This window comes from Motacilla alba, chromosome 3, assembly GCF_015832195.1.
Source record: "Motacilla alba alba isolate MOTALB_02 chromosome 3, Motacilla_alba_V1.0_pri, whole genome shotgun sequence".
NCBI lineage: Eukaryota > Metazoa > Chordata > Aves > Passeriformes > Motacillidae > Motacilla > Motacilla alba.
The window spans coordinates 113537335-113554077 of NC_052018.1; the positions used below are offsets into that span (position 1 = coordinate 113537335).

A 16743-nucleotide genomic window follows, 5' to 3' on the forward strand; every position below is an offset into this window, starting at 1 on the left:
TGTCTCATCATCACTTTTGAGGGCACAGAAAATGGTCCTTTTGGTCTGTATCTTACTGAGTTCTTCCTGTAGTCAAACAGTGTTGAGAAACAGACCAATTTTTCAACATGGTTATGGGGAAATGATACCTTTTCATATCCCAGAACCAAAAAGAAAGAGACACGTCTAGGATCTGGCCCAAATTTTGAATATTCAATGTTTTAAAATTGGAATAAAATCAGATTCTCATGTTTTCTTACCTTATGAGTCACTGCAATCCCACCATTTCAAGAAGAAGAGGCAAAAAAAAAGCTTAACACAAACAATCACAATAAAAACAAGCACAGTATTCTCTGAAAAGGACAGCATTTCATCAACTCCAGCTCCTCCAAGCGAAGCTGAGTACCCAGCACTATGACAACAACCTCCTGGCACACTGTTCAAGGCCAAAAGAAACCAGTGAGTGCCTGTGCGGGCTCTGGAAGGCAGCAGATCCCACTCTCACCATCTGCCTGGAGCTCTTGCAAGACAGGCACTTCCCATACGGCATCTCCAGCTTCTCCATTCGAGGCGGGCAGGCAGAGCACGGCCTGCCTCGCTCTGACAACCCCCAGAACCACGCAGCCCTTCAAATTCATCACACCAAGAACCTGCTGCGGAGGTAATTTCATCAACTCTGTTCATTACCAACGTGTCCCTGAGGATTCTGCCAGGAAGAGGCTGAAGCACAGCGTTTCTGCTCCTGGGTGTTCCATTATGGCACAAGTTCTCAGCTATGTGACTTGTCCCTAACAGAGAGAAACATCTTGTTCAGCTGGAACTTCCCCCATAGCCAGAGCCCCAGGCAGGGACAATCTTTTGCTCCTGTGACTACTGAGAGCACGTCTGGCTAGGAATTTGGAAATTCTTGATTAAACATTAATGATCACAAGTGACAAGCATGTGGGACAGAGTTTGCCCATCTTTACCCAATAAAGTCCAAACTTAATATATTCAATAAATTGATTTTTTGTCCAGGTATTGTTTCTACTACACACACAGTTAAGACCATGCTGCCCTTGCCAAACAACTCTGTGTTTTTACTGCCTGAAAACATCAATCTAATTCTCTATTCAGATAGCCTTACTACATAATTATGATAAAATTGAGTGTTTTCTTCCCACCCATAGAGAAATAATCTCTTGGCCTGTGGCTCCAAATCCACTCTCCTCTGTGTTTCATGCCTGATTTTAAAACTGTATTTGTTACAGCTATGGAATTGATTTTGTGCCTTACAATTACTGCTGGCTTTGCCAGTCACTACACCCAGTCACCACTTAGGCTAGCAAATATTCTATATCTGAAGTTATAGATAAGTATTTTATTTTGAGTCCTTTAATATCACCTGCCTGGCAGCCTGCAGCAATGCTAGGTATGACCAAAGCATCATGGCAAATAAATCTCTATTTCCCAATATTGCAAGTCATCCTTGTAAGGCTGGTATGCATTCAAAAGATATTTCGTATTAACCTGTTACAAAAATGTCTGCAACACTTTTCACTACTCAAAGCTTCAAGCAAAACATCTGTCAGCAATGGAAACTCACCTCTGCTTTTTTGCAGAGGTACAACTATTCCTTTTTCCCCTAAAATGCATTTTAACATCATAAACTTTTTTTTTTCTTCTCTTCCTCTGATGTAAAACCAACTATTTTTCTTTCTCTACAGGTACTAGATTCAGACAGAGGTAGTTCAGGATGACTTTATGCCCACAAGTCATAGTTTTAAGCAACTGGAAATAACCTATGATATAGAAATAATCATGCTTTCTACTCTAGTGTCTTTAGGGCCAGTAGCAGGGGAGGTTTTTGATCCCCTTCCAGTGTGCAAACCCAACCAAAACCACATTTTTAAGATTGTGGATGCGTATGTTTCTTTCTGTGTTCAGGAAACCTATTTTGCCACCTTGCCATGAGATTTTTGGCCTAAACTTTGTAACACGTAGTACATATAAAGTCATACAAGATGTGCCTGCTTCAATCAGCACTATTTCAAGAAACTTGAAACTTTCATTCTGGGCTCCTACATGAATTTTGTATAAATTTAGCAATTGTTATGACCAAAGTATGAACACTGAAACAAAGGGCTCCTCCAGACTATTTGCTGTAGTTTGCCTGAAATATACTTAATTCCAATACAATCTTAAAACTCTTAGATCAGTTCAGCCATGCAACTGCATATTGTTCTCAGTTAACAGAGAACCCCACTGCCTTAAACACACCCCAGGCATAAGGCATGTATACTGCTGCTCACTGCCCACAGCTCTTCACAAACTGGTTCCACGCCACGCCAAACACTCAGCTCCAAATGGAGACAGACCAGAAACACGGCGTTTCTCTGCTATTTACCCCAGCAGTCATCAGGTAATCTCAGACATTCTGCGATGCATTCCATCTATTCCTTAACACACCATGTTAAACCTCAGCAATAATGCCATGCATGAGGTATTCTTGGAGTGAAGCAAATCCTTCTCTGGGCCCAACTAAAAACTGGAGTGACATCTGCTGTTGCACATGCACTTTCAGAAAGAGTTTTCATTCAGCAGCTATTTGATTAAACAGATGCAACAGATCTTCTTAACACCTAAAACCAGCACATGTGCACTCACAGTCCCCTCAGAATTCTGCTCTTCTGCGACACATTCATATAAAGAACTCCTTGAAGGGGTTTTACAGTCACAAAGACATCAAATGCATACTGCTTTTTTAAATTTTATTTGATGCTATAATATTTCAGTACCCAAAGGAGGGTTTTGCACAGCAGTTTTTGTTATTAGAAATCTAACCTAATTTCTCTGCTGCTTTGCTTTGGGAGTGAGTTCTTTATTTGGAAAGAAAAAAAATGAGGAGACTGGATTATTCAATATAGCGTTCAAGTATTCCCCTTTCTTAGCATTTTCTGTTATATTCTTCTAACTTGTTAATTTCAAAGGTAAGAAACAGCAAGGGCATCTTCAGCTGTCTTAGCTATTACCCAAATAACCTTGTTTCAGCTGAAAACAACTTTCAACTAGAAATGTTCCCAGCTGTAGAACATTAACACATCTGACTGGCCAGACCAAACAATTTATGGAACAAAACAGAATAATTTATGGACATATTCACAACTAAAAGTAAAGCATCATGACGGGACAGTTCAAAACCCAATTCAGCAAAGATATCTGGGTCAAACACAAACCATGGAATTCAGTGCAATGATGATCACAACTACATGACACTTCAGTGATGCAGGGACACGCAGTTTCAGGATGTGCTTCCTAGGATCATGGTTTTAAATACCCTAAAAGAACTCAAGTAAAAACTAAAAATCTAATTTTATTTTCCTCACCTCTGCTGGCAATCCCAAAAAAGAGACACATACAGCATACTGGGGTTAAGGTATGCAAAATCAAGAGAAGAATTTGTCCTACCTTCATTAGTTACAGAAGAAATATTTCATTGTTTAAAAATGAATCAATGGAAAGCAGAGAGAGAGGAAAAAGGCTGGCATTGACAGACAGCCATGTCACACAACTACCTGCTTAGCAGGCACAGTGCGGGTGCAAATTAAATGTAAGTAAATTCAAACTCACTTTTCGCAGTCATCCTGTGGACTGCAGCTCACGTGAAGATGGAGGGGCCGTGGGTCAATCCTCTGTCTCTCTCCCAAGCTCGTGTCCTCAGACTCCTGAGGAGACTTCGTGGGCGTGGGAGGTGGTCGTACTGTGGGAGCTCCCTCATGAAGTACTGCTAGGCCTTTCCCCTTTTCAAAGCTACTGGGAAGTGATCTCACCTTCCCAGAAAGAGCCCAAATCCCAAAAGCTGCCCAGTCCTTCAGCACACCATCCACCCTTGCTTCTCCACAGGTGGGATCTATCTGTGAGGGGAGCAAGGCAGCCTGTCACAGCTGCCCTACATAACAGCCATCAGGCACCATCAGCTTTAAACCACCCTTGGCAAAGAGGAGCTGGGTTTTTCTTTGTTCGTACCTTTTTTGCGGTCAGCTCTCCGGCTGGCTGGGGTGCCTGTCCCTCCTGAAGCACTCCCAGCACAAGGAAAACATGCCATTTTCCCAGCACCTTTCCCAGGACTAGGCTTTGTTGACAGCCCTAGAGCCGTTCCTGGCTCCAGGTTTCATTAAACCCAGCGATTCTTCCGCACCCTCCAGCAGCCTTCGTGAGGGCTTTCAAAATGGCGGCCCCGTGAGGGACCTCAGGGGCCCTGTGGGGAGCACCTGGCTCCAGCAGCCGCCCTGGGCCTGTGGCGGCTCTCCTTAAACACATCTAAAAAAGGGCAAAATGCCACTTGGCAGCGAGGAATTTAGGGGAGAAGAGTGGGAAACCCAGAAGAAGAGGCCTATCTGGACCCAGGAGGTTTTTCATCCCATTTCCTCCCACTGTCGAGCTGAGGCTTGAGCAAGTGGCTGGGCAGGTGCGTGGCAGGAGGAATATCAGTCACAAAGTAATACATGAGGGTGAAATAGTTTTCTTTCTGGCTCTTAAATAAGTCACAAAGTCTTCCAAGAACTGAAGGTACCACAGTGCCTACAATTCCCTGAAAAAACCATTCAGCCATTGCCCGAGTGCACCATCCATCAGCAGGGCCTGCCTAGCCCACACGCAAATGGTGACTCAGGGTCCTTCAGAGTTATTGCCACAGATTAGGGGACTCCGTTTCCCTTCCCCAAACCTCAGTTCTTTTAACAGGGATAACATATCGGTCTACCAATGTCATAAAGCCTTAAAGAGTCTAGATTTAATGGTTTATAAAAAGAAGGTTACCAGTCAGGAATAGCTGTGGACATCGCAGTGGTGCCACACAAATGCTTAGCAGACATCACATAATAGTATAAAATTAAAAAAAAAATTAAAAAAAAAAGAGCAGCTAGTATTTAATGTGTATTTAATCTGTACCTGAAGAGAGCTGATGTTGTCCAGACAGAAAGAAAATAACAAGGACACTAGTGATCAGTTTCCAGAAGGCAGACACAAACAAAACAGCTGGGGCCTTCTAGGCACATGATAAAAGCTTGAATAAAAGCTTTTCATGTGCAAGCAGATTTAAAAGCTCAAGTTTATAAAGATGTTTGCAGTAAGGTGTGAAAATAAAATGTGTTTAATGATTAGGTCAAGTAGCCCAATCCTGGAACCTGTTCCGCAATTAATTTTATTGGTGCCTGGAATAATGACATGGTGGCTCTACTTACAAACACTGTAGCTACATTTCTGCTTCCAGCATAGAGAATAAATTTGTATATGCTTTTGAGCTTATAATGTGCAAGACTAATTTAAACCAGGCAATGCATACAGACAAAAAGCAAAGGTATTTCTTAACTGAGAATTTAAGATCACAGTGTTACTGGTCAGAAGGTTATTTATTAGTACTGTGCAACTTGTCTCTGCTGACAAACATAGAAATGACTCACATTTACAATAATGGATAAAAGCTACTAATATTCTAGAACTACCCATTGTAATATGGCTTCTCAAAAAGTCTGGCTGGCAGATTTTAAGCAGGGTAGGCAGTCCCTTTGCAATAAAGTCAGACTGTTTCTGCATCTTCACAACAGCAGTAAATGCAGATCCAGTTAAAGTTCTTCCTACGACATTGACTAACTCAAAGATATTGATTTTTCTGAGATTGAAGAGTGTAATACTTACATGACTCGATTCCCATGGCACTGCTGAAAATGTGATAAATACCACATTTTGCTAATGTGGTAACACAGCAAAATAAGGGCACAAGTAAAACTCAAGAGCGGTGGTTTTGGGTAAGGTGAATTGTTTTGTACAAGCTCTGCTGTGCTTGTGATATTCCAGGCACTATTTCCCTTACAAGTTTTGACAGCAATCAATACCCTCCTTACTGGGACAGATCTAACACTGTAGTGGCTGCTCAGCCTAAAAAAGCCCAAACACTTGAATTTAAAAAAAAAAAAATTAAGAAATTTTAAACCAACAAACCAGTGTTATGCCACCAATTTGTAATGTTAAGTTTCCCAAAGTCACAAACCTGTTTCTAGCCAGTCTTCAAGGATTAGCATCACATGAACATTCACTCTGAAGACAGGATACAGTAAGGATTACTGATATGCCTGACATTGCTGATATTCAATTCCAACCATTCCTGCACACAGCTTTCAGGTCACATCTCTGTGCGTGTGTGTACTGAAGATGTAAAGCAATAAATCAGATTACTGGCAGCAACAGTGATTTCCTGCAGCTGGGACTTCAGAGAACAAGAAAATCCAGGTTCAATATAAAAAGATGTGGTTTTTACCCAGAAAAATAATTAAAGGAGTCCATGTAAATTCTGATCAAAGTTCCCGTAATGAAATTACTCTAATATTTTTAGCAAGGATTTGAGTAATTTTAAAATATCTTTCTTTTTTCCTGTTTTTCACTTTACATCTGGATCTTAGAACCCTTCACCCAAAAAATCTTTGTTCCCATTTTACAGATAGGAGAATAGTCAGAAAAAGAACTCAGATATTGCAGAGTGACTCTACAAATTCACAGGTAAGAAGCAGAATCAATGAAAAACAGGTACTATGCATTCTTAACCAATACCAAAATAATATTTAATGGTGCCTCTGCTTGAAATGGGTCACAATAGAAAGAAATATCCCTTAATTAATCAGCATTTTCAGGTCTTCACTTTGAAGCTTCAAGTACCAAAGGGGAACAGAAATACTAAACAAATACTGAACAGTTATATTACACTGGCATCTTACTTAAATATGCTGACCTGAGTGATTCTAATATCAGCACTTCTTTGTTTCTCCTTCTACGCCTGGTACCTGAGAAGGATGGAGAATAATGTTGGTATTTCCTGTACATTATCAGCAGAATTATTAAAGTTTAATTCAATCTCAGCAATCTGTGGAAATCAGACATGAGTGAGGTCATGATCAGAAAACACTTGTCTCCTAATACTTACGTAGCACTAATTTTTCCCATTGAACTTCAAATGCCAAGGGGAACAGGAATAAAACCACAGCGACTTCCCAGAGGCATTACAGCTGAGGATATTTCATTCTGTCAACTTTGAAACACAGGGGGAAACCCAACCATTTCTGCACCCAAATTTTATTAGAAAACAAGTTCAAAAAAGTTACTTTATGTTGCTGTTAGATTGAGTCAAAATTCTTTTTACTTGGATTTTAAAAAGTATCCAAAGCTGCACTCCTCCTATGTTACCCCCCAAAGATGAGGCAACACTAAGAACTAAAGGTTCAAGCCTACTGCAGTACAACTGAGAACTGAACTTATACTGTCCATAAACAGCTGAGCAAGCTGCTTATTTATCCTTTTTAGTCACCGTAGAAGGCAAAAATTGATTGTTATTAAAATTGCCTATATATGAAAAAATCTTTAGTTCAGGTATAAATGATTTTTAGCTACTTACCAAAAATTAAATTAAATTTTTTCAGTTTTTTAATCTGTGACTTTCTTTTTGGAGGAGAATAAAACCCTCAGCTCTGATTCAAGACCTGGGATTCGACCTTCAGACACCAAGACAAAAGAACACTCACAACTATTTCTACTTGAATATTGTTTTAATTTTCACTTCACAGCTGTAGTCACTGAACTCAACATTTTCTGCACTGCATAACAAGCTGCTATTAGAGGAAGTAAAATAGTGTAATTCAGCACTCTGAGCTGGAGAGTCATAATTAGATGAAGTATTACCAAGATTCTTCTGTGCCTTAAGATACGCACCATCATTTGGCTTCATTATTCCTGATGCTTTCACATAGTTCATGGCATATGGGAGGATCAAGATATGAAAGCAGCCTTATTAGCTTTCAAACCAGCTTTCAGCAGCCTCCATTCTCAACCCTTGTAACATTCTTGCTCAAGTCCCCAGAGTATGCCTTACAGCACTGAAGCAATCATTTCAGGTCATAAAAAGATAAAGAACTTTAAATAACTCTTCATTTTTTTCCCAGTGAGAAAATGATTACTTATGTTCTCAAAATTAAAAGGACTTTGTACAAAAGGTCTGGAAAGATCTGGTTTTAATTACATATTTCAAAACTGAGTTATATATAACAATTCTACTGCTTATATGCAGTAAATAAATATATTAAAATCTTAAGAGACCAGGAAAAATAAGCAGACTAGACGACAACTGACTCAGATGTTTTCTGGAAATGCACCATGAATGACTTGTCCCTTGTGACTGAAAACAAAGAGGGAAAAGAAAAGTGGCAAAGAAAATGAGCTTAAGTAAGAAAATGTAGCACCCTTTTTGATCTTGCATGCAAGCTCAGAATGAGAAAAAGTTTTGATCATTCAGTCTACAGTCTTATTTAAAGATCAAAACGAGTCTGAGCAGCTTAAAGCCTTACTTCATTAAAAGAAGCCATGCACAGTCAAAGAGTTAATTGAATGGTAAGTGGGACATTCTTGCAGCTTTGCTTGAATGATAGAAACTTCATGACAGACTGCCCTGTATTCCACAGAAGATAATCAAGGTCCACTTGACAAAAGTTTTTTCCACCCAGTCTACCATTTATTTTCAAATCTTCTGTTACCTACCTGCTACCTTAAGAGCTCCAGGTTGAGTTTTCATAACTTGCTAAATAAATTACATATATCTTTCACCCATTTAGAAATAGAAACTGCATATACATATACTATATGGTGACAAAAACTTCAAGACAAAATTAAAAACAAGTGCCTGAAGGTATCTGCTAAGCCTTTTTTCCCTACAAAATTAAAAATATCAGTGATACAATTCTGCTGCAATATATAAGTCTTTTTAGATGTGTAAAGCTTTTGCTGAGACTGTATAAATCCCAAAACATAACATATTTTCTCAACAAGTGAATCCATTTTTCCCATTCCTTTGAAGATGCCACAGAGCTAACCAACATCCAAAACTTTCCTTAATGCAGAGGGAACAGATTGAACATTTGAAAATGCTTGAGAGCACAGATTAATAATGAGAAGAGTATTCAATGGCCAGCTGTTGAATTTAAAATTCCCAGCTGCTGTCCACCTTCTAACCTGTTCAAATATTTTAACGCATTATACATTTCCCTGCCTTCAATTCAGTGTTGTCTTGCTATACAACTCAAATCACATAACATCAGAGCTAATTTTGATCTTCAATTATGTATGAGAGGTCCAAAATCAGGTTGGCTGTCTCCAGAGCTACCTGCAGGCCACTGCATTTGGCAGCAAAGCAATCCAGAGTCCGGAGGTCAGCAGCCTTTACTGAGGGCTCTTTAGGGCAGCCCTGCACAACAGGAGAGCCAGACTGGCCTTGCAAAAAGCTCCAGCTGAGGTCCTCTGTGTTACCACTCACCCCACAGCCGCATTTGGAAACTAAATCTGACCACCTGGAGACACAGGGAGAACCTGAGGGAACAAACCAGCAGTGCCCATAAACCACATCTGTCAGAACCTCTTCACCATCGTGACTCAGAGAGCGAGCTACAGACTCCAGGGAACGGCAAAACCCGTCAGCAACCAATTGGTACTGTGTCTGAGAGCAACCTAGGTCTTTGAAAGTGCTGGCAGGCAGGCCAGAACTCTAAAAAAGAAACCAGAACCAGGAAAGCAAAGTTAGAGCACTGTTTCACAGAAATCATTTTAAGCATGTATCATACTGCTGCTTTTTTTTCCCCCCAAAACAGATGGTTCTGTTCTAACTAAAAAATGTTTAATTATTATCCCACGGCAGGAAAGAGTCAAAGCGGAGTTCTGCATGATCATCTTTCAATACAAAAACCCTACATATTTTCAACACTTAAAAACATGCAGTTACTATAACAGATACCTACAGAAAGATCAACAAGTACAAATATAGTGTTAAGTTTAAAAGATATAATTAAACCTGAGTGCTTCAAATAGACCCCTTATTTTATACTAGTAGTTAGCAAAAATGCCACATTAATCTAGAAGGAGAGAAGTGTTTCACTGTTGCAGTGATTCTACATAAATTCTTGTTTCTTAAGCACATTAAGCATCTTTGAAACTCTTACATCTTACGTACCTTGTGTCTTATGTATGAAGCCAGGTGAGTTTCTGTACAGCCCCCTCCTAATAATGCCAAAGGTTCCTTCACTGTTAACTGTAACACGTGTTCTGCAGTTTCACAGACACGCTGAAAATCACATGAAATTCTTGTTAGACATACCAATAGGATTTGTCCCCATTGAAAAAACCACCACAATAAAATTTTCAGTAGTTTCTGGTACAGATTCCATAAAGTTGAATTACATGTGGATATAAAGCTGCTGAGAGAGTTCCAAGACCTTGTTCACTTGATGAGAAATTGTCTTTATTTGTCCACACTATGGAAAGGCAGAAATAAAAAGCTGCATTTTAATCCTTCTTTTTTCAAAACACAGCTATATATAAAAAGTCAATCAGTATCAATGACATTTCCAGACCAACTGTTCAATGCAAAACAATGCTTGACTATCATTGTATGTGTTGCTGCTGGCTTTTTGCTAGGCAGTTTCGATTTTTATATTCTCATAGACCAGGTAATGAAAATGAAAATATTTATCCAGCACTGGCCTCAAGAACAGGTGAAAGATGTACCTGTTCCTAAACAACTTGCTGTATTAAAACAGAGGCATTAAACGAACATGAGCACTTCAAGGATTTTGAAATTCTGGAAACAAATAAACTTAATTTATGTACTGAAAAAACTATGTTTCTAAACTCAATGTATTTCATATTTCTCAGTGTTTTTCCATTAACAACACGACTTTCCAAGAAAATATTTGAAGAAAATTTGCGTACTTTCAACTCATCCCATGCTGTTTCACTTCTGTTACAGAGTATCAGGCTGCAGATAACTGTGTCCTCAGGAATTAGATGTAGAAAATGCTTTGAAGCAAAACTCTCCAGGCACAAATCTTTCAAACTGCCATAACAGCCAGGAGGCAACGAATGTATGGAAGCTATAGGCTGTGAACCTGTCAATTAAAAAAGGAGAAAACAGTATGTGGCACCATCAGAACAGCTAGCTGATGCATTTCATAAAGCATAAACTTCATTCCTCTTGGCTTTTTAAGTTATATACATTGTTCAATAACTGTCATTTCAATTCACGCAGGAAACCACAGAAACCAACACATTTAGAGCGCAAGACTTGGTGGCAATGTGAGATTAAAAACAAGTGATTGTTTCATTTGCCTTGATTTAGAGCTTGCAAACAAACAGTCACTGGAATTGGATATCCCTCATGCAGCAAGCAGTATTAACACCTGTGGTATGCCACCGTCAGGGCCTGCACAGAAGTCCTGCTCGCCTTGAAAAATGGTTTGTGGACTAGAAAAGAGCAACTCTTGCTAGGTGGCTAAGGCAGAGGGAAATAAGAGAGCTTCCTCTGCAATGCCACCACCCCAGGTGACGCTCTCCTCACAGTGACAACTCCAGGACAATGGTTTAGGCAGAGAACTGGCCTGTTACCTGTCACACGGCCCAGGGGCTCCATCAGAGACAGCCCAGCCCTGTCCACAGCCATGACACCGTGCTCCTTCAGGTACTGCTTCAAGGAGGGATGCATCACCTTCTGGCACACCACAAGGCCCACCTCATCCTTAACCAGCTGCTTCCCCACATTCAGCAACTGATTCAGCTCTGACGCTTCCAGAGAAACTCCGTGATGGACCGCTATAGTTCCTTCCTCAGGGTTAGAGCCGTCACCTGACATGGACACACTGAAAAGGGCAATCTTGATCATGTTTGAACCAGTCCTTTTGACAGCAAGTGGTTTTCCCAACTGGATTTCTGGTGCTTCTATCAGCAGTCCAGGAAGAACTGTAGAATCCTCAACTCTTCTACCTTTCACAGGTATTACCACACACTTCCCTAAAACAGCATTAGTCTCAACATGACATGGAACAGTAAATACAAAAGCCTTTAAAACCAGTGAGGTGAGATGATCAACTTCCGTTTTATTAAGCATGCAAGCAGGTTTGCTTGTTAAAATGCTCCGAACCAAACAAACAAGGGTCTCAACACTGCTAAAATCCACCGACACCCGGCAACCACAGGCCTCAGATTTCAGGTGGTCCATGCACAGACTCAGAAGATGCTTGCTTATTTTAATGACAGTAAAAGGCACAACATTCAGGCTCCTGAAATTTTCGATGAAGCCGCAGCAAAGGATGGCAGTGAATAGGCCACAGTCACTGAAACGTGACACGTGGTTCCGTACAGAGGCCGTCAGGACACGCAGCACGGGCTGGCTGACGGAAAGGCGCCCCAGGAGGGCTGAGGATTGGGACGTGGTACAAACACAGCCCCCCACACCATTGTGGAGCTGTTTGAGTCGACCAGCAGGACCGTAGGAAGATTTTAATATCCCGCTCAGCAGAGACAGTGACTGACTCACTGCATCTCCTGTCAGCGGCTCGCTAATAAATAACGGAGGCTTTTTAGCTTCAAGGCGAGACATTCTGAAGGTAAGATTTTAATTCTAGCCAAAAAAACATTTCACTTCTACTTGGATCTATAATTCACTGTGCTTTTAAAATTTCAGGGTAGTACATTTCAATTCTTTGCAGGTAAGGATTATGATTTTCAGTGTGAAACAGTAGATATAGCATTCCTGATACTACTCATCACAGCCCTCTTAAAACGAGGCTTAAATCACCTTGCAAAACAGATAAATAGTGACAGCAGGAAGCTATTTCATTATGGACGATCTCTTTTAGCTTCTGAATGAGATTGAGCAGACTTTTTCGCAACAAAGTTTACAAGCATGCTTCCTATATGGACACCTATAAGTGACAGTCCTGCTACAAGCAGAAAGTTCTTTCTACTCCAGGTAGTTTTCTTCATCTTTTCTGGCAACAGTCACAGATGAAAACCTTCAAGCTTAGTTATACCTACAATAAAAACCAGAAAGATATTAGAATAATTGTTGGAATACCAAGTCAGAGTTCCAACAAATAATCTTACAAAAATATTGTATAGCTCGACCTATTTTAGTTTTCACCAGAAAAAGTCACAGAAGGACAAATACTGCATCAAAAAATCATTTAGGTTGGAAAAAACCTTTGAAGTCGAGTCCTGCTGTTACCCTAGCAGTGCCAAGCCAGCACAGAACCAGTCCCCAAATGCCACATGTATGCATCCATTAAACACCTCCAGGAATGGTGACTCGGCCACCTCCCTGGGCAGCCAGTGCCAGTGCTTGACAACCCTTCCTGTGACAACAGTTTTCCTAATATCCAATCTAAACCTCCCCTGGTGCAACTGCAGGCTGTTTTCTCTTGTCCTAGCACCTGTTACTCAGGAGACTGACCCCCACCTGCCTGCAGCCTCCTTCCAGGTGGTTGTAAAAAACAATAAGGCTGCCCTGAGCCTTCTTTTCCCCAGGCTGAAGACCCCCAGCTGCCTCAGCTCTCCTCACAGGACCACCGCCCTTCTCGGGACTCATTTGGCACCTCAGTGTGCTCTCTGAAGGCTGGTGTCCCTCAGCAGTGCCGAGCACAGGGGACAGGCACTGTCAGCACATGCTGGCTCATGCTCAGCTGCTGTCACCAGCACGCCCAGGAATCTCTCCAGCCACGCTTCCCTGTAACTCAGCATGGGGCTGTGACCCCAGCACAGGACACTGCACTGGGCCTTGCTGAACCTCCACTGGCCCATGCATTCCATAATGCTTTTTAACAGAGAAAATCTACTAACATGATTTTACTACAAACATACAGAATGCATCAATTATACCTGTTTATTAATAACTTCAATTCTGACCACTGAGCTATACTGTTACCAGCAGGTCTGTATAGCTACCATCAACTTCACTGAAGTACCAAAACTACAGCAATTTCCACCTGATTTTACTCAAGAACAAAAGAACTCAACTAGTCAGCAGTGCTCGCCAGGCAGCGGAAACAACAGCTTTTGATGTTCAAACAACTTCAAGATTCTGGCTCAAACAAAGGCTTCTTACTTCAAGAGGCCCACAAAGAAAGTTTTTCAGTTCTTAAAACAGTAAAACTTAAATCAATGCTTATATACGTTTCTACGCGAACTCTACAGTATTGACACTTGTACTTCATTTTGTTTCACTCTCTGTTGTAATCACCATCCCTACTAACACAGACTATGTTACTATGTACAGTCACAATTATTTCTGGGCATTTTTAAGCCTGAAAGGACACTGCTATAGATCCAGTCAGACGAGTTTGATTGCTGTCCTGAAGTTACTAGAGCTCATTTTAAAATATCTTTAAGACATATAATACCCTCACTTAGTTGATCTCATCAGGTGGGATTTAGCAGTCGTTTTTGAGATTTATGATGCACTTTTTGGGCCCATGTAGTTACAAAAACTTAACTCAGTTGCAAAGCAGAATAAAACTCCAAAAGACTAAAGTTAGAACACCAAAGCTATATGTTTGAAAATTCTCAATTAATTCATCTTCTCCCTCAAAGACACAGATACAACTAATTAGGCAACTTACCTAAAAATCAAAATACTAATGCTATTTTTCTTTACTTTTGCGAGCGGTTTGCATCATGAATGCCAGAATTTCACGGTCTGGAGAAAAATCCTCTGTCTTCACTTGGAAAATAGGACTGGACTTCAAGTAATACCAGCCCCAGTGCACTAGCCCCAGGCTAGCTCCCATAACAATCAGAACTTTGTTGTCCTTCCAGAAGGTTTTAAGACCCATTGCAAACTGGCATCTACCTAGGTAAAGATAATTTAATATTTTAAACATATTCTAGAAATTCTTTTTTTCTTACTCTATAATAACAATACTGAACAGATGAAGCCGAGTGTTAATACCTTTAATTGCAGTGCAGAAGATGACTATAACACTAAACAAAAAGCCTTACTTTATGAACCAAAAAAAAAACCCAAACCCTCAATTCAGACATTTTGAAATGTTAATTGCTACATTTGCTTCGAGCTTTGGCATGCTAAATCTTAAACACAACAAAGCTTTATCTAATTACAAGCACTACTACCCAGATGGTAAGCCTCTGAAGCCCAAAAGCAGGTTCAAAATACACCTTCACCCCCTATAGTTAATAAAATTCAATGAGTAGCTAGGCTCCTGAGGCAATGCAGAACCTTGAAATTGCAGGCAAAGCAAGGTGTGAAGCTTCTGACACCACTTTACCTTTGTGCAGCTTTGCCTGACCACCTTAAAGTATTTAGAAGCGGCACCATTACAAAGAGAGCAATAAATTAATCCTTATGTAATGAGAAACTGGAAAAAAAAACCTACTTTCCATGGGATTTCGCACGCACACTCACGTTTTATACCAAAACACCTCACTGGTTTGAGCAGCTACAAAGCAGTAGCTCGGAGAGGAAATGCTCCCACACCCGGCCCAACTCCATGGCCCTGACAGGTGTAACCCGCCCCACCAACCGCCCCTCCATCGCGCTACGGAGCCCTCACAACCCACTCCTCCTCTTCTTCCTCCTCCTCCTTCCCGCGACCCAGCGACCTTGAGGCACGGACGGCTGAGGGGCAGCGGCGCCCTCAGGCACAGACCGCGGGCACGGCGCGCCGGAGGCTTCTCCCCACTCCGGGAGCGAGTGAGGACGGTGCTACCGAGGAGCCTTCCCGGGGAGGCAAGCACTCACCCACCCTCCACACGTTCAAACGCGGCCCGGCAGGAAGAAGAAGCGCTGCAAGAAGCACGGCCCCGGACGTGCCGTGCCGCGCCGCGCCGCCCCTCGGCGCCCGCCATTAGCCGCGCGCAGCGTCACTCGCGGCGCAGCCCGCCTCAGCCGCTGGCGGCCATTTTGCGTGCGGGCAGCGCGGGAAGGGCGCGGCGACGGGCGCGGCCATTTTGGGTAGGGCAGAGGAGCGGCGGGAGGCGGGCGCAGCGTGAGCAGGGGTACGGCACGCCCGCCTCGGGCCGCCCGGCTCTTGCGGCTCTGCCTGGGGCTCCCACCCCGCTGTTCCCCTCGGTTAAACCTCTGAGGGGATGCTCGGACAGCCGGGGCTCTAGCGGCGGTGCAGGCCGGCTCCCACCGAGCCTCCCTCAGCCGCTGCCTCAGCCGCTCTATCCCGTTCCTCACCCCCGCCCAGCCTGGCCAGGCATAAAAATATGTGTATATATAGCTCTGATTTTTCTTCCTTGCGTATCTGCTACTGCAGCCACTGCGCCTTTCACCTGCGCCCGGCAGTCTGAGGCTTCCTGTGGGCGGGCAGAAGTGCCCCGGCCAAAACAAGTGCAAATAACTTTGTTCCCTGACCTCCGCTTTTCCCTAGCTCTTCTGCTTTCCTGTATCCACTTTTCCTGTATTCACTCCTGTAAGTACAAGAAATACTTCTGTGAATACAGTTATACTTCTTCTTCACTCTTCTCTCTACTCCTGTAGTCACTGTCAAGAATATCTCATATTCATTTGTTAATGAATGGGTTTGCTTTCAATTTCGTTTATAGTTGCAGAGTTTTTTACTGTAGCCAAAAGACAAGTATTTAATGCCTGATCTCCATGCAGAAAGGAGTATAATTTTTTAATTCTATAGTAATTTTTCATTGTTAATTGCATTCAGCTGTTCCACAAAAGTTAAAAAAGATAATAGCAGCTGTTTGTGGCCCTCTGGTGCTCCTCAGAACCTCTCCCTGTAGTCCTAGGCACTTCTGTGGTGCCTGGGTCATGTTGTGGAAATTGGCTTATTGAGCCTTAAAGGTGAATGGGCAGTTCATGAAAGAAGGAGTGTGAATGACAATGAGGAGAAAAGGTGCTGGGTTCCTGGAAGAGCATTTTTCAAGGGTTAAGTGGAGTAATTGGCAGCA

At 41.9% G+C, this 16743-nt stretch overlaps 2 protein-coding genes across 15 annotated transcripts in view; one reads left to right on the top strand and one right to left on the bottom strand.

The window, feature by feature from the left end:
• Nucleotides 1-7534: 7534 nt before the first annotated feature.
• On the bottom strand, nucleotides 7535-15710 carry MKKS (McKusick-Kaufman syndrome). Of its 9 annotated transcripts, none has more exons than XM_038133673.1 (6): nucleotides 15578-15710; nucleotides 14439-14664; nucleotides 11431-12854; nucleotides 10759-10934; nucleotides 10001-10111; nucleotides 7535-9538 (listed from the first exon to the last, which is right to left on the bottom strand). In XM_038133673.1, the coding sequence occupies exons 3-6, from the start codon at nucleotides 12419-12421 to the stop codon at nucleotides 9098-9100; spliced, it is 1719 nt and encodes a 572-aa protein (XP_037989601.1). In that variant the 5' UTR covers nucleotides 12422-12854; nucleotides 14439-14664; nucleotides 15578-15710; the 3' UTR covers nucleotides 7535-9097. The 9 variants fall into 9 exon arrangements, with proteins under 9 accessions (XP_037989601.1, XP_037989599.1, XP_037989600.1 ...); XM_038133671.1 differs by having other exon boundaries at nucleotides 14439-14668; nucleotides 15578-15698; XM_038133672.1 differs by having other exon boundaries at nucleotides 14439-14668; nucleotides 15582-15690.
• Nucleotides 15711-15714: 4 nt separating this feature from the next.
• The window catches only part of LOC119699754 (SLX4 interacting protein), an 83279-nt gene continuing 82250 nt past the window's right edge, over nucleotides 15715-16743 (top strand). For 3 of the 6 annotated variants that reach the window (XM_038133678.1, XM_038133679.1, XM_038133680.1), the window contains exon 1: nucleotides 16086-16253. The gene's annotated coding sequence lies outside the window, so the exon portion shown is untranslated. Of the gene's footprint in view, nucleotides 15835-16085; nucleotides 16254-16743 lie in introns of those variants that run through there. The other 3 variants (XM_038133681.1, XM_038133682.1, XM_038133683.1) reach the window with 3 other exon arrangements.

Bases quoted from the DNA above. Each gene is read 5' to 3' on its own strand.
- MKKS (XM_038133676.1), bottom strand. From the start codon at position 12,421: ATGTCTCGCCTTGAAGCTAAAAAGCCTCCGTTATTTATTAGCGAGCCG. The intron at 10,935-11,430 runs GTAACAGGCCAG...TTTAATTGACAG, and splicing joins GCCCCTGGGCCGTGTGACAG to GTTCACAGCCTATAGCTTCC. The intron at 9,539-10,000 runs GTACGTAAGATG...TTTCTTTTTTAG, and splicing joins CTTCATACATAAGACACAAG to AGTTCTGGCCTGCCTGCCAG.